Source organism: Lepidochelys kempii, chromosome 18 (assembly GCF_965140265.1).
Source record: "Lepidochelys kempii isolate rLepKem1 chromosome 18, rLepKem1.hap2, whole genome shotgun sequence".
NCBI classification, from domain to species: Eukaryota; Metazoa; Chordata; order Testudines; family Cheloniidae; genus Lepidochelys; species Lepidochelys kempii.
This window is the reverse complement of record NC_133273.1, coordinates 14349468-14373673: the sequence shown is the minus strand read 5'-3', so window position 1 is coordinate 14373673 and position 24206 is coordinate 14349468. Positions and strand designations below refer to the sequence as shown.

At 39.1% G+C, this 24206-nt stretch overlaps 1 protein-coding gene across 4 annotated transcripts in view; it reads right to left on the bottom strand.

The window, feature by feature from the left end:
* Nucleotides 1–24206, bottom strand: part of CLSTN1 (calsyntenin 1) — a 62214-nt gene that overhangs the window by 7283 nt on the left and 30725 nt on the right. The window contains exons 3-16 of one of the 4 annotated variants that reach the window (XM_073316578.1): nt 22235–22264; nt 20867–21062; nt 18144–18352; nt 16826–16975; nt 16536–16721; nt 13797–14045; nt 9978–10099; nt 8448–8610; nt 6318–6368; nt 4777–4934; nt 3607–3755; nt 1733–1959; nt 1106–1276; nt 766–911 (exon numbers count right to left, since the gene is read on the bottom strand). In XM_073316578.1, the coding sequence (XP_073172679.1) occupies nt 766–911; nt 1106–1276; nt 1733–1959; nt 3607–3755; nt 4777–4934; nt 6318–6368; nt 8448–8610; nt 9978–10099; nt 13797–14045; nt 16536–16721; nt 16826–16975; nt 18144–18352; nt 20867–21062; nt 22235–22264 (2207 nt within the window). The remainder of the gene's footprint in view (nt 1–765; nt 912–1105; nt 1277–1732; nt 1960–3606; nt 3756–4776; nt 4935–6317; nt 6369–8447; nt 8611–9977; nt 10100–13796; nt 14046–16535; nt 16722–16825; nt 16976–18143; nt 18353–20866; nt 21063–22234; nt 22265–24206) is intronic. The other 3 variants (XM_073316580.1, XM_073316579.1, XM_073316581.1) reach the window with 3 other exon arrangements.

Genomic DNA, 24206 nt, shown 5'->3' with positions numbered 1-24206 from the left:
GAAATTCAAGTTTACAATGGACAGATATACAGATATGCAACAATGGCTCTCAATACAACAATAACTTCATGTTGCAGCAAATATCAAGATCATCATCACTCAGAGGACCTATTGATGAATTTTGGTGTATATTTACACTGAGGGTTAGTTAACCTCGATGTTCACATCAACAGCAGGACTCATTAATTCATATTCTTCTATAGATACTGTGTAGCTTTAAGCTTCTTTCCCAGTGTAAACATGGAGGGCAATAATAATTTTTATTTCAAGTAGTTCCTCCTGTCACTCAGGATTAGTCTTCCTGGTAACCTCTGTGTCATGCAAGCAAGACAGTAGTAAGCCCCATTGCAAGAAAAAATAGAGTAATTTACAGAATCACAGAAATTAGAGTTGGAAAAGACTTCTCAAGTCCATTTCCTTAGGGCCAATGCAGTACTGTTCCCAACAGTCCATTTTCTAGTGTCCCACCTCCCCATCCAGCCTCTTCCCCACTTACTCCCCTTAACTGCATTCCATATAGTAGGATACACACGGAGTCCCAACTCCATATGATCTGGTTTGTGCATCACTTGGAGTTGGAATCAGTGAAGGCAACTTTCAGACTGACAACCCATTAAAACATAGCTTAACACACCCTAGTCTACTCTGATGACGTAATATTTAGAAAGCAGAGATCCAACCATTTACTGATCAATTTCTTGGAACATTAACTTTCATCTATGCAGGCTCTGACCACTTTCAAAGGGATGAGATTAGCTCACATACCTCCACTTTAAATTCATTGCTGACATAGCGACCATTAAGCTCAGAACAGACCAACTTGAACTTTCGGTCAAACAGGGAGACAGTGTGCCAGTTTCTGTAGCGTATCAAGTGCAAAACCTCCTCATAGCTGGCCATAGTATCAACACCTGGGAGGATAAAAAAAACCCAGCTACTTGTCAGAACTATAGACTTGGGGTTTTGGGGTGGGGGAAGGAGATGGGACAGGACAAAGTTTTCATTCACTTAAATATTTCACTTAGTAAGCACACAAATACACAGTTCCTGTTCTCATTTGCCTCAAACCCTTCCCAGCACAAGGCCAAAGGTGGCAACCCCTTACCTGTGATGATCATGCCAAGGTTGGAGCTGCTCATCTCAATGCCCTTCTGCTGTAACTGTGTCATGTCAACCTCGAGGCTTTCCTGCTCCTGATTTAGCTCCTCTCCTAGCACTGTGACCTCACATGTATCCAAGTTGTGCATGATTTCCTCTGATACCAAAGATTCTTGGACTGAAGGAGGACATGGAAGCCAAAGAAATAAGCAGAAAGGCCAAAGGCAAAGTGGAAGGAGCTGTCATAAGCAGCTATAATTCTTCCCTTCTGACTAGGTACGATGGATTTGACCATGAAGAATGATCTAGGTGTAAGACTGAATTCTTATTTAAGAAACCACACCCAAAAAGCATTCTCTCCCTTGGAGAGGAAACAGTCTAAGACTGTTCTCACTTCTGACTGAAGTTCTGCAGGCCCAGGGAAAAAACAGTATGCCCACCCTCTCACCCAGCCCTGCCTTCCCACTCTCTTCCTGCTACATCAAAAAGACAGTATCATGAAGAATTTGACACCTACCCCCTCTGTTCTGTGCTACAGTGGGGATATACACACATGGAGGGCCATCCCCACACTGCAGAGAATTTGCAGGACGGGGACAGATTCCACAACCAGGTTAGTAATCAAGTTTGTTACCTGTAGGATCCTCATCTCCCTCTCCCTCTGGTTCCACCTCCCGAGTGATGGTGCTGATTATGTGAAGCTCAGGGAAGAGAGAAACTCCCTCTGGACTCTCAAACTCTGAGGCAGAACGGGCAAAATGGTTGATGCCACTCAAACTGATCTTGGGTTCCTCAGGCTGCAAGACCATTATATACCCATCCACAAAGGGAATGGCAATGCAGGCTTCTTCATTGAAACACCTACAAAAGATACAACGGCTGTTTGTTTAAGTGTGCAAGACAGGCTTAAAGGAGAGGCAGTTATGCACTGCAGTGGCAATTAAATAGTTAAAATACTACAAAACATTTCAACTATTTAATTAAATCCCATATAAATAAGCTCTGTCTCAGACCCAAGGGTCCTATAATAAATCCATCAATTGTGTTGGAAATGTAGATCACCACTACCACCCCCTCAAAGGGAACAATGTTAAAATGAATTTTTGCTCATAGAGAACATTTTGCCCCATTTTCTGGGCTATGACTAACATCCACAGATTATGCCACTAGGTAAGGCTGCAATACTGGAGAAGTCCTCACAGTGCACACTTGCAATGATCACAACCAAGATTGCCCAACGAGGAAAAATAAAAATCAAACCAGACATTAAGGAAATAACTAACCAGAAATAAATTGAGTAGAAATATAAATAAGACTCGAAATGATGGGTGACATGCCTATTAACACGGCCTGGAGAACTTTGGTCATTAAAGTGGCCAAATGATGCTTTTTTGTTTCATGAAAATACAGATGGATTTAGATGCCTAACTACATAATGGTTCATAATTCACAATTTCATATGCTCTGATGCAAACCCAGGAGAAACTTTTGTTTGTGAAGATTTTTTACACCGGAGCATTCCAAGTTTTATTTTGGGATACTGAGTACGTTCAAACCCAAAACTTGGGTAGGAAGCCAGGAAAATGCATACCCAATGAGAAACATCCCATGAACTACTGTAAAGCAACAATGCCAATGCCAAGAGCTCTGTTTAAGTGTCCAAACAGCATAGCAGTTCCTTTCAATAAACCATCTCATACAGATGCTTGTAGACAGCCACTAGCTGAATCAATGGCCTATAGATTACCAGCATACTCAGAAATATTGTGCATTCTTGTCACCATAAAAAGTCCTGAAGAATGACAGAATACATCCAAAATAGTCTTTTCCTTTTTTTTTTTAAGTTACCATTTTCCAGCCTGACTTTGGTCACCCCCCCTCTGATCAGTGTCTTCAAAGTCATCTGAAACCAGTCTGGAGAAGTTCTGACAGCAATGCTAACAAATATGCAATAGCTCAAGGCACTTAAGGCTGCTGTTCACAGCAAAAAGATTCTGTCCCAAAACACTATTCCAGAAGTTTCATTTGACTTAAGCGGGAATTGCAGGTGCCTAACACCTCTTTTAAAAAAAAAAAAAAAGTCACACCACTTGTTTAGGTACCTAGATACAGATTTGGGCACTTAAATTTGAACACTTTGGCCATAATCAGCATCAAATATCTTACTTTACATCTAGAACAATATTGATCCCTGGATCAGATCCCCCAAAAATGTTACAATACCACTGATATCTAATCAACAGTCCCAAGAAACAGATCAGGATTTTTATGTAACAGAACAAATTTGGTATTGGTAACTGTTCTAAGGGCTGATTCAAAGCCCTCTTTAATCACTGGAAGATTCCCTTTCACCTCAGTACTCAAGGCTCATGAACAAAGCCTTCACAAGTAAAGGTCTGCATTAGTGACCATGTCAATGGCATTGCACTAAAGAATTTTGTTCTAGTTTATTTCTCCAAGTCCCCAATATCCTTATGTATAGATGCATTTTTCTGCACTAGGACATACTTGACATTGCTGGTGATTTTGAGCCTCCGGATTCCAGGTGTTGGGAACTGGCGGGAATTCAGGTAGGAAATATGTTGCATGGCTTTGTCAAACCTGTCAATATCATCCCCTTCCAAGGTCAATGTTGACCGGCTGGGATTCACATTAATCTGAAACCATTCCAAAGAGCAGAAGAAAAATCAAAAAAAGAGATCCAAGTACCAATGTGCTAGAATAATTAAGCCAAAAAGCTCAGCACTGCTTAAACTATTAAGCACTGAGATAATTAGCATTTGTATTCAAAGCAGAAAGAATCATTAGTCACTGGCTTTACAACTCAGTTTAACTTCCCCAATTAGCCTAAAAGTTTAAGTCAAACATTTACAGTATTTCATTATCCAAGAAAAATTCCAGGAATTTGGAACAATGTTGTCACTCTAGTCATCCGAAAGAGATATAGCTAACAAGTCAGGAAAACGTAGCCTTGTTCTCACAGGCCTTGCTACTGAAATAAAATACCTACGCATAAATGAGACCTATTATGTTAAGTTGTTTTGTTAGGCTCCATACGTGTGCGCTTATGCATCCATTTGCATTCTCAAAGGCCACTAGAGGCCAAGCCTACACTAGAAAACTTTTGCTGGTTTATTAATATCACTAGGGGTGTGATTTTTTTTAAACTGCATCTCTATACCACTAACAGTCTTAGTGAAAGGCAGCTATCCTAGCACAAAAATGCTTTAGTTGGTATAGATTATTTCATTTGAGGAACTGGTATAAGATATACTGGAGAAAAAACACTCTTGCTTTTATAAGCTGCATCTATAATATAGCTATTTGGAAAATCTTTACCAGGTCAAGAACGTGCTTTCTTAGGGCTAGTCTACACTAGAAAGTTAGGTTGACCAAATACATCACTCAGGGGTATGAAAAATTCACAGCCCAGAGCAATGTTGTTAAGCCAACCTATGCCCCACTGAAGACAGTGCTAGGTCAACAGAAGAATTCTTCCATTGACCTGGTGACCAAACCTCTCGGAGAGGTGGGTTTACTCCACCAACAGAAGAACCCTTCTGTACTCCAGCAGTGGTGCTGCAGAGCCGTAGCTGTGCCGCTGTAGCATTTCTAGTATAGACAAACCCTTAGTAAATCACAGCAGGTGCATTTCACTTCATCCATATGCACATTTACCTTCATGCCTTTGCCAATGCCGTCTGCAATTTGCAAATCTAATCCTTCCTTGCAGGTATAGAGGCAGTCTATCACCTTCTTGTTCTCCAGTTTACCAGACCGGATCATTAATCCAGCCAGATTGCCTCGGAAAAACTGAGCCATGTGGAGTTCGCCACCTTTATAAAGAGAAGGGGGAAAAAATCTTTATAGACCTTAAACCTTTTCTTTTTATCATCAAATGTGCTTTATTTTACCATTATGTATTCACATGCAAGTTAGTTTATATCCATTCCGGGTATTAAACTTGTGATCATGTTCAAGCACAATGAAAGAATTAAACAGTTCATCATGCATATGGCCCTCAAAACAGACATGTATGGCCATCCTGAACTGTGAAGCAGAGGCTAGTGTTTCCATCACAAATGTTACTTTTGCCTATACAGCGAGGTGGTGTACTTAAAGAAGACCATAGACAGAGCTTATGAGCTCTCTGATGAGACTTTAACCCTAGTGCTGAAATGGTATCTCCTATTGGTCATTAACGCTAGAAAATCAGGAGACACCTATCAGGACAGGAGAAAGTGCAACAAAGTACAATTTATGCTAAACCAAGAACCTGAAGTGTTGCATACATTTTAAACCAGAAGGGATTGTTACAATGATCCAGTCTGCCTAACACAGAGCACAGAATTTCACTTAGTAACTCTTATTTCAAGTTCATCATTGATTGAGCTAGAGTGCAGTTTCAGAAAGACATCCAAGTGATAGAAAAATCCACAGCAGCCCTCAGTAAGTGGTTCCAATAGTTTCCCTCATTTAAAAGTTTCCCTCACTTCCAGACTGAATTTGCCTAGCTCCAACTTCCAGCCCTTGGATCTTGTTATGCTTTTGTTTGCCAAGTTAAAAGTAAGCTATCAGAAATCTTCTCATGTATGTACTTCTACGGCATTCAAGGCAGTTCCAGACCTTACACAAATATTAAGTACCTAAATGTATTCTCTTAGAAATATGTAGTAAATTAAATCTCAAACCAAGACATGAAACCCAGAGAACCACTGAAACTATGTAGAACAATAAAACATTGCAACGTCAGCCAAATGGGAAGAAAAGCTGGTATTTCTGTTGGCTCCAACTGACATTTTTACAGACTTCTGGTCAAGTGAGTACTCCACTGGGAATTCTAGGTGTTATCAAGACATATTGTCCTTTGGGTTACATATAAGATCTATGCAATGATATTTGAATAAAACTGGATAAAAAAAGTGTAGCTAATACTTTGTATTAATGGCTCATTAATTAATGGCTCATATTACACCACTTCACTGCAATCACAATGGTTTCAAGTTTGTCCATGGATGTGCACTTATATGCAGTAAAAATAAAATCAGGAAGTGAAGCATTGGAAATAACAGTACAATGAAAAAACAGCCCAGAAGCAGATTATGTTGGGGTATCAATGGCCAAAATGCAATGCCTGCATTTCATGCTATGGGTGAGATGAAGCAATGTCTTGGCTTAAAAATGAAATAAAAAAAAGTAGTGGAAAATACTCCAGCAACCTGCAGATGTTTCAGGCACAGTTTCATTGTCATTTTCATTTCCTGTATATTCTGTAGAAAAGCAAGACAAAGAATAGGGACAATGGGGAAGGGACCAAGTAGTGAGGGACTTGTAAGTTATTTCTCACACACACACACACACACACACCCTTTCACCAAGCATATTCTGCTTATATCCCAACCAGCTCCTCACAACTGGTATGAATTTAATCAGTTTTAGCCTTAGACACAGAGTTGGATTTTCTTATATAAACCATTGCCAAACCCAGCAGCTGGTATACTTCATATTCCCATCTTCACAGGTATGATGGGGAGATTAAAGTCTATGTTAACAGATCTCCTAAGGAAAAAAAGTATTATGGACAGATCAAAAGGAGCCATTACTGACTAATAATTCAGACCAATTTAATAATACTGCATATATTAATTGGCCAATTTTTGAAATTGCAGCTTTTTAGAAGAGTAGTAGACTAAAAATGTTAAAGAGGATTTAGAAAGCATAACTTTAAGGAGGGAAAAGTTTTAAAATCTTCTTTAAATAAATTGGGCTGATCTAGATTATATATAAAGTTTGGTAAAGCAAACAATATTGCTCTCAGGTCAAGACCTTAAGCATTAGTTTCACTCTTGCATAAATTCTTCTCTGACTGAGTTATAATCCTCTTAAAATAAGGTTTTCAATAGAATTTCCTGATAGACCCACAAGTCCTCGATCCCAAAGTTTTAGCATCCCCATTTCAAATCAAGTCCATTACTGGCAACAGCCATGATGGAAGCAGGAAGGAATGAAAGGATTATATAGTGGTGCTAATGCACATCACAACAGGGAACCTCTATGTGGAGACCAAAGGAACACAAATATTAACAGGTAAAAATGATTGGGCTTGTGTTAGGATATAAGAGCCTATATCGAAGCCTTGGAGGATTCCAGACATTTAGCTGGCAAATTATTTCTGGTTTCCCCTTTCACACTGCAGCGCTCTGGAAGCTAGTTACTGCTCCACTTGCTGCTGCACTATAGCAAAACAAAAAGGGATAATCTGAAATCCATCTATATAGCAATAAATGAAGTGAACTGGAACCTCACTAATTCACTCTAATGATTGGGAGACTGGATGCAAGTTAATGAATTTTGCAAATGAGCAAGTATTGAAAAGGTAATAGGCCCCTCACAATATGTAATGCTTATTCTGACCACTTGACTGTCATTTTATCTTTCCAAGGCCTCAAATCTCAGAGAAAAAGAGGCACCATAAGACTCTCCTTACTGCATGCTCTATGAATGTCCTATGTACTGTATGCAGATGCAACAGTTTGACATAAGCTTGCAGACCTATAGTAAAATATCTATGATCTAATACTTGTCTACTAAAAAAGTATTGTTCTATTAGGTCAAGATTTTCTAGCTAGATCAGCAGTTTTCCAACTCGTAAGTAATTTCATCAGTAAGCAAAATGCTTTTTTTAAAAAAAAAAAAAAAGCACTGAACTGAGCAGCCCACTGCAGTGCCTTGGTAATCTACTTCCAATGCTCCATGTTCAGAGGACACCTGCCCCATTTTCTCAGGCTTTTGATGAGCAAGCATCACCAGTAATATAGGCTGTGAATCAGCATTAAGCAGCCTGCAGAGAATCACAATTGAAGCTTAGTTGGCATATAAAACTGCTGCTATTTTTTTCTTTTTATAACCACAAGTGGTAAAATCATCAAGGGAAAACATTACTGTTACTTAATTAAATCCTCAAATAGAAACATGGCCAAAAATGAGAGCTTGGTTTTTCTAAAGTCTGTTTTCTAACCTAATTTGAAACAAAGGTTCTGCCTAGTAATCTTAAGAATAAAATGTACCTTTGTTAGTATTACCAAAAATGAAACTGACTATACTCCCATAGTTATTACAGAAATCACTTCTTAAGTGAAACCCTGCCTGGCATTTCTAGATGTAAATTTGGTATTTCATATCTACCTATGTGTGATGAGTACAACGGCACTCCAGAAAAGGTGACTAAATTAAAGAAGAAATATGGGATAGTGGGCCAGAGGAAAAAATCTGTAGGAGATGAAAGATTGCTTTTTACATTGCCCTGAAGAGAACTAACCATTCATGGAAATGAGAAAATCAATCATTACCTTGCCAACATGCTCCAACTACCAGCTGAGTTTCTATCTTGGAAGGATGTAGTGGGTAATCCTCAGTCACTGGGAAAGGATCATATGAAACTCCATCTACATAGAGCGTCACTGTTGGAAATTCAACATTGAGGACATAATGATGCCATTCCTTGTCACACACCTGGGAAGAGAAAGACCGGTAATGTTTAAAAACAGAGTTCCAGCACCTTTTATTTCTTAAGTAAAATTTTTTGTCCAAGAAACAATTTTTTTTTTAAGTATATAAATAAAGTTGTGGACAGCAAAGCTGTTTCCAAAGAAGCTTGTCTGTGTTAAATCCATTAATAGTTTCTTCTATTGCCAACAAAGGAAAGTTGCAAAGTCACCATATGGGCAAATATTTCTGTGCAATGAATTTAATTTTTACAAAACCTGTAACACAGCACAGCCGAAATCAGAAAAGAAAAGTACTCACTGGAGTACATTTAGTACACTGCCATATTAAAACACTATTTGAAAAATTTTGATCCTGTTCTGCTGAAGTATTCTGTGTAATATATAAATATGGCAATTTCGGAAAAAAAAAAAAAAAAAAAAGAGTCCCAAGCCAAAATCAGAGATCTTTAATAATGGAAGCTGGTTGCAATTATGGGAATGTTGTCAACTCACTATACCTATGCACAAGGCCATTTTATAATCACAGCAGCATATGCCAGTATGTGAAGAATGCTAGAAAGTTACTAATTGTGTGGTTACATTCCAGCATCAGAAATTCAGATGTGTCTTACTGCTTATATAACTGGCACCAAACAAACAGATCCTCAACATTAGCTGGAAGCAGTTAAAGGAACCTCTATATGAGAGCTATTAACCACACAAATTTACTTATTTTGCTCACATTTATTGGTCCAATAAAAAAAAAAATTAAACTCTCTAATGTTAGTCTTCCTGATCATGACTGCTACCAATATTACAAAAATTGCTTTACCAATAAGTCAGTTTGCTTATCTAACACCAGCAATGCACATGGTGTCAGGAAAATTTTTCTTCCAGTGTGCAAAATTAAAAAACAGTTTATCTTATTACATTCTCTGGCTACAAAAAAGTCATATGCTCACAAGTACTTAATTGTTATAAACACATGGGAATACTTGCAAGTACAATGGTCATTCATTTTTTATTGTGTTCAATGGAGACAAGTTCCACCAAATCTGGTTCCTATCTTTTAAACACTTAATTTACTCACCTAAAGTTAGTTTCTACCACCCTTACTCATACAGAATTGAACTGTATTCCATAACTAATCCCCATTGACTTCCTGAGGGACACTACAGAAGCAAGATGTAACTCTACATGAATAAGGATAGCAGAATATGGCCTTGAAACTTTAGAACTATAAAACACAGTTCAGTTTATTTTAGTAAACTGTGGAATAAGGAGTTTGGATTGCCACAAAGACTTAATTTACAAGTAAAACTATCATGCTGTTTTAGGCTCCTATGGATACTTAAATTGTAATTTCTTAACAAGTACCCTTTTCATACTCACCTGGTTCAGTTTCCAGTGGAATTCCGCAGGTTTGTAAGTTTTTCCCTCTGAAGGATCTTGGCGGAAGAGGAAAACAAGTCGGCAATTGTGTGCATAAAGAGAGTAGTGGTGCCGGTTCATATCTGCACAAAAGGTTACATTAATGTTACTCTTTCCCATTGCCCTGTGCCCTAAAACTCTAGAACTGGAAACGATAGTTGAGAATTCACGTAACCCTAAACTACATGACTGATATGTGAATGTGCTATTAATACCGTCCTACAGAATAGTATTAAGCTTCACAAATGAGAGCACGAGACAGATTTAAAATAAATCAAGCATGCTATAGCTTCAAGGGAAAAGAAGTGCCCAGGAAGGAGTTTTAGGTCATCCATTCCTAAACAATCCAACAGTAATACTGATAACATCATAGCTAATAAGACACATGTTCTTCCTTCCCCATCCTAACCAAGGACTAGGACTGAAGCATCACAGGGGTAAGCCTACCAATAGGAGAAAATCGAACAAAATTCAAATTGTGGGTAGTGAAAAATCTTCTGTTACCAATTAAACAGCATATCTTGCTGGTAATTAACACCATTTAACATGTTTGGGGGGGGAGGGATAGCTCAGTAGTTTGAGCACTGGCCTGCTAAACCCAGAGTTGCGAGTTCAATCCCTGAGGGGGCCGTTTAGGGATCTGGGGCAAAAATTGGGGATTGGTCCTGCTTTGATCAGGGGGTTGGACTAGATGACCTCCTGAGGTCCCTTCCAACCCTGAGATTCTATGATTCTATGTATAATAGCACTATAGGTAGGAAAGATGCTTCACGAGGATATTAAACACATATGGTCCATGCCCTAAAGAATTAACAATCTAAACCAGGGTTTCTCAAACTTCACTGCACCGTGACCCCCTTCTGACATAAAAATTACTACATGACCCCAGGAAGGGGGACTGAAACCCAACTCTCACCGCCCTTGGTGGGGTGGCCAGAGCTGAAGCCCAACCCCTGCTGCACAGGGGGTGGGTGGACAAAGCCAGGAGGGGGGCCAAAGCTTGAGTGCTTCAGCCCAGGTCGGGGGAGACTGTAACCTGACCCCCGCTACCCAGGGCTGAAGCCTGACTACTGCTGCCCAGGGCTCAAGCCCTCAGGCTTCAGCTTCAGCCCTAGGCAGTGGGACTCCTGCTTCAGGCCCCAGCAAGTCTAACATCAGCTCTGGCAACCCCATTAAAATGGGGTTGCAACCCACTTTGGGGTCCTGACCCACAGTTTGAGAACTGTGGATCTAAACTAAATATAAAAGGAAGATGTTGGGAGATACAAGGAAGTGAGAGTGAGGATGAAGTAATTTTAATTCAGGTTACCCATATCTTGCATAAATCAGCCAAGGAGGGAGAGAAAGGAAAAGCCCCAAACCTTGTAGTTTCCCATCCCAACAACACAAATGTATTATGAATAGAAACATATTATGATTAAACATAAGAGACCTAGTTTTTTTAAAAAAAGAAACTGTATAATATCCTGCTGAAAAGAAGATGAAAGGGATTCATAATTTCAGAAATTATCAACCTCAAACAATACTGGAATATGCATAACTGCGCAGAAAAAGCAGTCTGTTTTGGAGATATGCTGCATACCACCTCTGTACACCTCCCTCCCCTGTTAAAATAGGGCACAACTCTGAACTAAGTTTATTTTTTCTCATTCAAATTACTTCAAGGATTCCAATAATTCCAAGGATTCTTTGTTGATCCTGATACTCTCAAGCAAACACACACAAAAAAGTTTCAAAGAATGATCTTTGCTACTAGGTAGACAGTATCAGCAGTAGGTTGAAAAATATTTCTTAGATCAGATGTAAAGAGATGTCTCTCTCTCTTTTGATCAAATTCAATTCTGTTAATGATAGGGGGCCTTGTTTTGTTTTGCTTTGCTTGTATTTTTGGCTTGGCTTCCTTTGAGAGACCAGACAGCTTGTTACCCAGAAAGCCTTCTCCTAAAAATCACTGAACAAATCCCCTGCTCTAGCTAACAGAGGCAAGAATCTTGTACTCTATCAGCAAGCAATTACAAAAGAAGAGTTATCAGATATTCTTTTGTACCAATACAGTGACATTGCACACCATATACTTTGTAAAAATATGTTTATGAGTATAAATATGATGTAACTGGAATATGCTTCAGGCAAAAGGTCTCTTGTAAAGTATCATATAACCTACTGAATATATTCCTCTTATTTGTGTGCATGTATCATTCTTGTATCTGAAACTAGGAATATGAAATATAAACTCTGAGGTCCTACTGTAATTATGCAAAGTGTGGGCCATTAATGGTGGTTTAGAATCTTGATGGCTCTCACTGACTAGGACAATTGGTTGTAAATGGTTTCTTTACTTGCAAGCCTTCCTGTATATGTGCGGACCAGCCCTGGAAGAATGGAGGGGGTCTCACAGGACAAGTGAATGTGTCACCTGATACTGGAATCCATCTTAAACCTGGTGCTTTTCCATTTAGAAGGAGGGGTGGGAACCCAGAGAGACAAAAGATTCCTGCCTTGTGCCAAACAAAAGGGGTCCCAGTCATGAGAAAGTCCCTGCTTTTCACCCAAAACACCTGTAGAAACTAACAAGGACTGTACCAGGGGAAAGGATTGGGCCCAGACTAGGAAGTAGTCGAGTCTGCGAAAGAAACCTATTGGAACATCTGAGAGTGAGATTTATTTGTAATCAGTTTCTTAATGTATTAAGCTTAGACTTGTGTGTTTTGTTTGATTTTGCTTGGTAACTTACTTTGTTCTGTCGGTTATTACCTGAAACCACTTAAATCCTACTTTTTATACTTAATAAAATCACTTTTGTTTATTGATATACCCAGAGTAAGTGATTAATACCCAGGGGAGGCAAACAGCTGTGAATCTCTCTCTATCAGTGTTATAGAGGAGGGACAATTTAGGAGTTTAACCTGTATAAGATTTATACAGAGTAAAACGGATTTATTTGGATTTTGGATCCCATTGGGATCTCGGTGCTGGAGATAGGTGACCTGCTGAGCAGTTTTTGGTTAAAGTCTGCAGCTTTGGGGGCATGGACCAGACCTTGGTCTGTGTTGCAGCAAGCTAGCATGTCTGGCTCAACAAGGCAGGGTTCTGGAATCCCAAGCTGGCAGGGAAAATGGGCTCAGAGGTAAATTCAGCATGACAGGCGACAGTCCCAAGGGGGTCTCTGTGACCGAACCCATCACAAATACTGTCTTCAAAACGGTGTTTGAAGCATTCACAGAAACTATTCAAAGGATAAGAGCAGCTTCACCATGGAGGGGGTGGAAGGAGAGGGAGAGAGCTATTTTCCCCTAGAAGCAAATATTCCACATTCAATCCTCTTTAAAAAAAAAGAGAACAGAACAGAACAGTGAGGATCCATATTGCTAAACCTACTGCATATAGCCTCATGATAGTCATGACGTATCAAGAATGAGTTTCAAATCACACAATCTAAACAGATTGTACTGCCAGATCAATTGGTATATCACAATGGCTAAAATCTCTACAGTATAAAGAAACTGGTATTAAGTTCCCTTTATCTACACGAAAACTAAATACTCTAAGGGCTTGTCTACACAGGAAAATTGATCAGTAGAACTACAGCTGTATAATTATACTGTTCTAGCTATGCCAATATAACTCCCTACCTGGATATTACTCCAGAATAAAAGTGAGTTTTTCAGCGTGGCTTGTTGCTTCCAAAGTGAATCTAATCTAGAAGAGCCTTGAGTGACCTGCAACAAATATATCACCAAAACCAAAGAGAGACTGTTTACAACTGAAGTATTTACAAACCTGTTTTGTCTGAATTGCAGAGTACTGTCTCCTTCTCCTTGGTACTAGGCCCATGCCTCATCCACACCGAAATCATAAAGGGCTCTTTTAGATTGACTGTGACAATGCCATCTGGAATCTTCACAGCTTGAGTGCCATTAAATTCAAAGACTTGGTCACTGTCATGGCCATTATCAGTAGGAAGTCCTATTGTCCAGTTAGCAGTGCTACTTGGAGGGGGAAGCAGCTCAGCTGTGCCAGAGGAAACACCTACAATAAAAGTATATTACTAAAAACACACAGAAGGAATCTAAGAATTGGTGTCAAACCAAATTGTTTGTTTGTTTTGATTGCTAACCTTTCAGCATTAGCTGTAAGAATCCTGTATTAGTGTCATGCACCAAGCAATTTTAAATTAAATTGCAATGTAGTTAAACATGGTCAAGCCTAACAGCTTTGAATTACTTGTTCCAGCCATTTAACCTCTTGGTAGACATCCAATGTAGCAAACAATGTTTGCTCTCTAGGCTTTGCCTACCTAGAGCCTCCTTGTCACTGTTTATGCTAGGAGTCATAATATCATACATTAAGGCATTTTACTTCCTGAATTCCAGAGCCATGAGGATGACACCACTTTTCTCCTGTTATAACTCTTTACCAGTCTTGAGATCTTTACTTCTTCTGGTTAAAGAGGGCTGGATGAGATTCCCTTTGGAGCCCAAATCAGTCACAAGAATGGCCGTTTAATCATGCAAAATATCCACTCCCTAAAAGAAGCTCAGCATTCTGTTTACTCAGAACTCCAAATCCAGGGTAACTGATGTCACAGTGAAGCACACCAGACTTCTGCATTGATTAATAGTGCCAGCAGCTCAGGAACTGCCACAATATTAAGTAAAGTTCACAAATATGGATGTTATTGGTTAAAGTTTCAGCAGATAATAAGACTGCTGCACACACGTATCCACCTAAAACCTACATACAAGTCAAGTTCAGCCCCTGAGTAAGCAGAATTGCTCATGTAAAACTTACACCATTATAAAGACAATAGTGTAAAGAGGAGAGATGATAAGGGACAGAGAATAAGTTTAAGCCTTATCTATACTACACAGTTTTGTCAGCAAAAGGCAGCTTTTGCTGACAAAACAGTAGAGATGTACATACTATAATGCTACTTTTGTTGGCAAAACTCTTGTTTTGCCGACAAAATAAAGCCACCTTGACAAGGGACATAGAGCTTTTCGCAGCAAAGTTAAAGAGACAAAGCACTGGTGTAGACACTGCCATTCATTATGTCGCCATAATTGGCCTCCCCCACTATCCCACAATGCCCACCATGACCACTCTGCTCACTGTTTCGAACTCTGCCACACTGCATACAGCTACGCAGGCATGCGCCTCTCCGTTTTTAAATCTCTGGGAAGTTCTGACAGCTAAGCATATGGCAGCAAATAGCAAATCATTAACCCAAAATCCTGCTTTCCCCAGGCAACAGGAACACAGGGGCAGACAGGCTACAGGCTGGAAGGGGGAGGGGGCAAGGACAACTGCTGTGCAGAGCCAGGGAGGGAGGCAGTGATTAATATGGGGGGGGAAGTGTCCCCCTCTCCCTGCCGCAGGACTGGTTGCTCCAGCCTCTGTCTGAACTTAAAGAGACAGCACACCGACACACTCACTCTCCCCCCAACACACACACAGTATCTCGCACATACACACTCCCCCAGTACATGCTAGTTTGTCTCTCCCCCACAAATACTCTCCCCCAACACGTCAGTTGAAAAGTGGCTGGCAATCTAGTTGGATGCACATGGAAGATGGGATTGAGAAATCTGCATCATGTGATGCTATACCTGCCCCATGAGGCATTGCAAATCCTTCCCAAAGCACCCTGCCGCCAGTTGCACACAGAGGGATAGCTACCCACAGTGCACTGCTCTCTGTGTCAATGCAAGAGCTGCTAATATGGATGCGCTCTGCCGACACAGTGAGCACAGTGCAGACATGCAACAGAGGCATAACTTTTGTCGACGAAACTGTAGCGTAGACATAGCCTCAGTTAACATTTTGGGAGGAGAATTTCCTTCTCACACCCAATGAGACGGTTTGGCAACATATTATAAGCATATGGCCAGACTTCCAGAGGTGCTGAACCACCCACAGTCTTGGGTGACTTCAACTGAAGGTGCTGAACATCATTGACAGACTGGCCCATAATTTCTATCCTTTCATTTTGCATCGGAGGGGCTCACGAATTTTAATCCTCCTAATCAGAGCATAGGTGAATGCAAAAGGGCCCTCTAGCCCCTATGCAACAGAGCATAGATTTAGCTGGTTTAAGTGAAGTCCTTCATTCCAGGACTTATTTTCTCCACTTTATAATCCATCTCTTCATCACGGCCTCTGAAAAGACACCCCCACATTTGTCCTGCATCTTGAAAAATAGGCAGTTTTCAATAATAATGAACATCCACACACACCCCCAGTCATTCAATTCTGGAGCATTTTTCACCAGTAAGAGAAATTACTGCCCAAAATAGGAGAATAGGGAGGTTAAAAGGGGACTACAATATGATTCTTCTTCCTCTGATGAGATAGTCATTTGAAAACATCAAGTTCAGTCAGACTCACCAAGTATATAAAGGTCTGCTAGATAAGATTTTGGGGCAACTTTTGTACTGACTCGTTATTGAGTCTGCCCATTCGTTTGATATTCCTTATTCTGACTTTTACTCAGTTTCAAACCAATCAATGCATTCTTACCACAGAGTCTGTGAAGGGATTTCTCAGAGTAAGTATCTCTGTCACAACCTTTCCCAATATGATTAGTCTCTAGTTCAACTGTTGCTTGTATAGAAGTTATGGGTTCATCACAGGTCTCCAAATGTATATTAGGGAATAGAGCCAGAGAACCAGTCCCAGGCTCATATTCCATTCTTTTGCTCCAGCCTGTATATCCACACAAAGAAATAAGATTAGAGATCTCTGGTGTTTACCAGTGTTTAACTGCAGTAAAGTAATAGCAGCTGGTGAAAGGAGGGGATTGAACTAACCTTGCCAGCCAGGCTTGCATGTAGGCTTAATGCTAATCTTCACCAATACATCCTCAGCAGCTCTTTTCTTCCCACAGTCATATGCAGTCACTGTAAGCTTATATTGGTGCTCCTTGCCATAGTTTAACTTTTCTGTATTTTTTATATAACCTGGCAAAAGTGGAGAGCCAATTAACAGCAAATATATGTTCATCTTTTAGACTCAGCTTCATTAAGTATACTTTTTTCCCCTCCAGGTGCTAAGACTTGGATAGTAACATGTAATTAAGCTTTAATTAACCCTTCCCTCAATTTATGTGGGTGTAATACCCTAAACAGCAAACTCAATTCTTTAAGATTAAATCCAGAAGATTAACACAAATAAATACAGCAGCAGATGCAGTCTTAGCACTGTCTTTTTGCAGCTCATTATGTTAGTGTAAATCTTTCAATAAAACCAAAGATTTAACTGTCTGCAGATGAGGAGTGAGAACTCTAACTGTATGTGGCCTTCACAGTTCAGGGAGCAAGTTAAATTTGTACTTTTCATTGACCACAGCATCCTCCACTCCATAGTGTAACCTCTCAAGCCCTCTCTGTCTTAAATAAGGTTTTACATGGTGTTTTCAAGCTTTATAGAAAGTTTATTTGTAAAACCAATCCTAAATACGGAAGAACAGTTATAGAAAGAAAAACCATCTTAACAGCTGGTTTAGAACATGGTATATCTACATTGCTGTTTTTAAAAGACAAAACAGCAGCAGACCATAGGCTCTGTACTTCATGGTTAACATCCCATAAGACCTGAACTTGGCACCAGCTTCTTCAATAAAGCCCACAATTAAACATGCTACAGAAGTTTGAAAAAGACTGTCCTTCCTGACCAAAACAGCAAATGCCTTAGAAACTGCTCTCTTTGGTCCCTGGGTTCTAAAATATTGGCGGGGGGGAATATGGATGGCGCGCTGGACACAGACACAACACTTTCCAACAAAATAAAATTTCAGAAGCAGCAAACACTTGAAGTCACTGCTATTTGAGTGTGGCACTGAATGTAGACTTGTGGAAGCTAGATATGTTAGACAGGTGAAATAGCGAGGTTCATACTAACGGTGAAAGACAACCTACCTTATATTATATACAGTTCAAATAGGACTCTAAAATGCTCACAAAAACATGTCTGCTCAGTTACACTGTAGAACTAGATTATAAAATGGAGTGATTTAAGTTTGTAATAGAATACTCTGAAGCACTAATTTTATTTTGACATTGACCAAATTTGAAACATTATTCTAAAGTACCACTTTAGAACAATTTCTCCCCCCTCCTTGGTTCTTACCATCTTTGTCAACAGCAAAGGGAACATCTGGAGTTACAATTTCATAGGTGCATATCTGGCTGAACTGGGGAGAACAATCTGCATCCACAGCTTCTACTTTCAGGATGTTGTCATACCTCTTCCCCTCAATAACTGTTGCTTTGTAGGACTTCTCTTTAAACACTGGAGCATACTCGTTAACATCATTCACCTGAATATGTACTGTTGCTCTGGAGAAGAGACAGAATGGTCAGCTTTTAACACTGGGTGAAATAGGAATGTTAGAGAGCTGCCATTCAACTAACATAGGAATGTCAGTTGAAATCTGGGGGTATGCTGGGGATCTGGGTGCTTGTGGTTCATCTGGGTGGCCCAGGAGCAGGGGGAGTGGGGGTCTGGCTCAGCACAAGTGTCTGGATGCATGGCTGGTGGGCGAGCAGCTCCGTGTACAGTGATTCCTCCCCCTGTAGCTGAAGGAGCGATCAGAAAGTAATTTTTCTGTAGGGAAGCAAAGAAATCTACAGGGGACATAAATCCTGCACATGCACAGTGGTGCAGAATTCCCCCAGGAGTAATAAGTCCTTAACACCCCTGTGCAATAAGTAAGTTATTGCCATTTTACAGAGGAAAAGGGAGGCAAAGAAAGGTTAAAAAACTAAAATTTGTGGCAAACTGGGAATAAAACCTCAATATCTGATTATTAATTGTGTGCTTCAAACACGCTACTATCCCTTTCTGCTATCATGCACCATCAGATAGCAAGCTTATACTACACCTAATATTATGTTTTAATTAACAATTTGTTATGGAAAACAAATATAAAATGACAATTAGAAGTCAGGCTTCAGACTACTGGCTCAATCAAGAACATTAGACTAGTTTTGTTTCAATAAGAATATATAAAGTTGTGTAAGTCAGCTAAAACAAAATTAGCTCTTTTTTTGTAGGGGGAAGTGAAAGGTCAGAGATTATGAAAATAGCAGAAAACCCATCTAAAATATTTTATCATGAGCCAAGTAATCCCAGAAAGTCTGGGACACAGTGCCTTTCCTCTTGCACTTGTCACAGTGTGTGCGTAAATACAGAATGGAAAAATGTGTCAATGAAGAAAACAACAAAGAGCAAAGTGTGAATCATGGAACAAGTGTCAGGAATGTAAAAACATTAGAGAGAAACATTTTATTAATGCCTCCGTCCTCCAGAAGTAAATATTTCTAATGCTTACCTAAGAGTTTCTCTTTTAAAAAGGGGGCTTATTTTAGCCAATATGGCCAACAAATGCAGTGCAAAGAGACTCACTAGACATTTAAATTTCCTTTAATGCAGGATACATTTTCATCAGCAGGAAGAGATTAACTTTATTGCCACACATCAGTTAAGGAGATTCAGGATAGTACATTCTCAATAATTTGTATGAGAGTAACATATTTCAACACCAAGAGAACAAGTAATACAGAGCTGATGACTAAGAGCCTAGCCACCCACAAAGTGAAAGTGCAGTTTTTGACACCGGGGGTGAGTTTAAGCAGTCATTTATTGATGCTCTAGGAAGCAAGTATCACAGTGCTGTTGCTTTTTTACCCATGCACTGGGCTTGCTCTAAACTGTTGACTCCGCTTGTCTTCCCTTTTGTATCTAGGGAATGTTCCTTTTGGTGGGAACTGGCATTTACATTTTGTGTTTGGTATCAGAAGGGTAACAGTATTAGTCAGGATCTGTAAAAGCGGCAAAGAGTCCTGTGGCACCTTATAGACTATAACGTGCCACAGGACTCTGCCATTTTGTGTTTGGTCCATCTCCTGCAGCAATGGGGAAAAGTGGCTGAAAATTGCAAATTCTACTACAAAATGAACAGCTGCTGTGCAGAGGGAGTCACATGAAGCCACACTTTACAGAGGATAGAATTCCACCCAGTCTCTGAAGTGGTTTGTAATCTTTTCCTTTTGAGTATTTCTTCAATAGTTGATTGTATTATCAAATATTTTGTTTACCTAAATATCACTTTTCCTACAGCATCTTTCCCTACAAAAAGGCTTCCCATGCTTGTATCCCCTTTAACTTAGGTAAGATATATAGCTAGGAAAGTAATGACATCTCCTCCTGACCCAATCCTCATCTTGTTTATGCCCTTCTTCCCTGAGCACTACCAGTAGTCTGCCACATGCTGTACAGATGTTTCTTCCAAAGTGCTGTATTATTTTTAAAGCAGATGTTACTATGTGGTTATTTCCTTTCCATCTACATAAAGAGCAGATTGCTCTGGTATTGTTGTTTTAATCTAGAAAGAGAGGAATCTTAAACCAACAATTTGATTTTCTATTCAGGCTGCTTGGAAATTATAGAAACATGTGTTCCTTTATCCCTCCACAATACTAACACCTATTGGAGAGATTTTCTTTGGACTACTCTTTCAGCTCAGTTTCCCTTGGAGGTCCTTGCTCTCATGGGATTCTAACTGCTTTCCTCAGTATTTCCAATTTAGCCTAATTTAGCACATTAGTTTCCTGTGGAACATCCGGAGGTGTCAATATGTCAAAGGACAAATAAGTCACTACACCCTAGAATTTACGTGTAGCGACTTCAAAGCAATTCTCGTTTTGCTTTGAACCACTTGCATTAATATAATTTTTAAGCCTTCAGAATCACCTGATTTACGTTCATTTCAAATATACAGACTATAGGCCACATCAATCAGAAGACTACTTAAACTGAAATTCCCCTCAGCCACCCTCAGATTTACTTACTTGTGGGATTTTTTTGCATTAGCGCCATCTGGTCCTTTTCCACAATCATAGGCCTGGATGGTGAATGTGTAGTCCTTCTGTAGTTCACAATCAAGTTTCTCTTTAGAGCGTATTATTCCCTCACCAGTGGATTTATCCACTACCACAGCATCAAAGGGGACATTTTGCCCATGAATTTTAAATCCACAAATCTCACCTAGAGATTCAAAGCAGCACAGGTTAGAATTTCAGTCAGAAACCTCTCCATGCATTTTCAAATGTAAATGACTCAGTATTTTGCAGCCAGGGATTTGTGAGGGTCTGTGGACAAAGCAAGAGCACTGTGCTTTAAAATGGGTGAGTTCCGAGAAATTTAGTAAAAAAAAGCATATGTCTGCCTTCCAAGCAACTTGTTTACTTTGCATCCATTCATGCAGGAATACAAAAGAGAAACGTAGACAGGCATTTCACAGGAGTACTTGAGATAGCTCTAGGGTAAGAGTAGATCTTATGAGAGCATACAGCCAAGGCCACTGGTAATATCTTCTATGCCAAGCTACTGGGAATAGCTGAGCAGCTTGTTTACTTTGACCAAAGCAGAAGGTTAAAATGCACATTTACGAGTTGAGAGGTGAAGAAGCTTCAGGTAGAGGTTCAGCACCACAATTACAGAAATTCTGTCAACAGGTCAAAAGGACAAAGTCTTCCTGTGCAATGTACCTGGCTAAAATTAGGGAATCAAAATAAACTACTGAATGAGAAAGGTAGAAATACCAACTTTTCAGGCATCCATTTCAACGCTGTCTACTAATATACCAATTATGTTAAATCTTGACAGTTATTTCATGTAGAGGGATTTACTAGATATTCCTTTCTAGTCAGACTTTTCTTTCTAACAGACCTAAAAAAGAAACCTAGAAAGTAAATCACTTTCATTATGTCTAAAACTATTTATAAACTGGATTATAAATCAGATCTACTATTACTACTTAATCATATAGTGAGGAAAGTGTATTGCAGGTTGTGGCTATGTTTTGGCAATTATATTACTTCTTCAAAAAAATGTGTGGGAGAAACCTAAGATGCCCCAAAAATGTAAGCTACAAGTGAAAGTACTATTTTTTAACCAAAGCTTAATTGCAGTGTTCATATATCCTAAATATAATCCCAAACAGTTCAAATGGATGTCTGATTTAAAGATATTTCTAACCAAGGGTTTGGCTACATAACAGTTTCTATCAATATATTTTAAAATAGAAAAAAACTGGGAGAATAAAATGGGGGTAAAAGAGCATGACAGGATCTTCTGTTTAGGTGCTGATTCCCCATTTCATAACCAAAGTTAGTGGGTTAATATTCATAAAAGGGATAGAAAGAACCCTTTATCACCTTCTTTGGTGACTGTCACCTCAAAACTCTCTAAAGGGAGAAAAGATAAACCCAAGTCAGTAATACAGGAAAGACTGAAGAGGGAGCAAATAAGGAAAAAGTCAAAGATGCACACATTACACAGAAAAGCTTTGGACAAAATTGTATGAACAAATTCCAGTGGTCTTAACTGTTACAAATCTAGAGCCTCATTCACTAATGTGATTTAACCTCAGCCTTTAGTTTATCATACACTGGAATTCTCAGGTTAAATTAATACTTGCTTTCAGATTGTAAAAAGATTTCATATTCCCTTATTGGGTACTGGTGATAAAACTGGATATTCATGTATTAAACAGGTAGATACTAAGTGAACTTCTGTGTTTTTGCAGAACTCCATCAAGTTGAATTCTCACTGAACTTAGCGTACACTAGTCTCTCTATTTAAGGGATACATCCTGAATAGGGGTTTGGCTTTTTAAAATTTTACTTAACGTTATTATCCCCACTTCAGGTTTCTAAAGTTTTTTTTAAATCTAATTTACATTTCACCATTAATGAAGTTTATTTACAGTTAACATTTCTCACAGCTTGAACAATGCAAACATTCATCAGTTTCACCACCAGGTTTTCATACTAAATGATGCAATGTATGGGGTTGCAGACAGCAAAGATTTCTTCATTGCCACCGGATTTTTGTGTGTCCTGAAAACATTTCTATCGGTATAGGTTCTATAATAACTTGTGTTCGCAAATTAAGTTCAATGTCAAATTTAACTTCACAGTATTTCTTTAATTCAGGACTTAAAATGAACATTTATGTTAACTTAAGCAGCGTACTCAACGTAAAAAAAGCTTTAACTTGGGAAGACCTTTTTCCCCACCCCCTCCCCATTTTTTCATACCCTCAAGTATATTTTCCAGACTTAATGAACAAGGAATAATTTCCACTCCTCTTACCCAGCCACACTCAGCCGCTTAACTTCTTGAATCTGGACACATGATTACTAGATACAGCTGACAGTATGCTTTATCCAAATAGAAATTATAGTATTAAACTATGAACTTGCACTTGTTACACACTGTTGAACATTACACTTTTGACTACTATGATCTTTGATCTGAAATACAGTTACAGAAAAAGCCGACTCTTAATATGCAAGTCAAGTGGAACCAGTGTTAATTCTCATTTATTTTAGTAATACATAAGTGTGCAATAGTAAACTTCTAAATATTGGCTCTAAAAAGAGATTATCTATGCAGCAAACAGACCAATGCTATGTTTATAAGTACAAGAAAAAATATTGGTTCAATACTAAAGCACACGTATCCTACAGGATAAAGGAAAAATTACTGCAGAATGCCTCACTTTTAAATAGTGGATCCTTATTATAAAGGAGCTAGTTTCTGAAATCACCTCTTACGAAGTTATCCCTGAAGACCACAGGTTTATAATCAGCTCCTTATTTTAAATGCACCAGGTTTATGATCCCCTAGGGCTTCCGTACAAACTATTCCAAGGTATTTTACATAAGTATAATCCTGAATTTTAAGGTATTTTTAACGGCATGATTATTCAAAAAAACCTGGACGCTTCTTAAATTCCTGGCTAAAGCTACAGAAAAATGACTATAACACAACTGCATGCTTTTAAGTACTGAGCACACCCCACCTAGGGAGTCAAGCATTCTGTGCAAGGCATTAAGGTTACAGAAGACTACATAACTGCAGGGCCATGATATGGCAGAATAACCCCAACACACATTATTGGGCTTAATGTCTTGAAGTGTGTTAATGTGACAGTTGTCTTTATTAGGAGGAAAAAAAGCTGTTCAATTCTTGATGAACTGAACTCTAACTCTAGCACCAATGCCAACCTCTGCCACTAGGCAATTCAAGTACTACATTCCTTGGCATCCCTCCACTACAGTAATCCACAACTAATCTTCCTGATAAATACTCATGTGTCTCCAGATACTCCCAAGGGTATTAA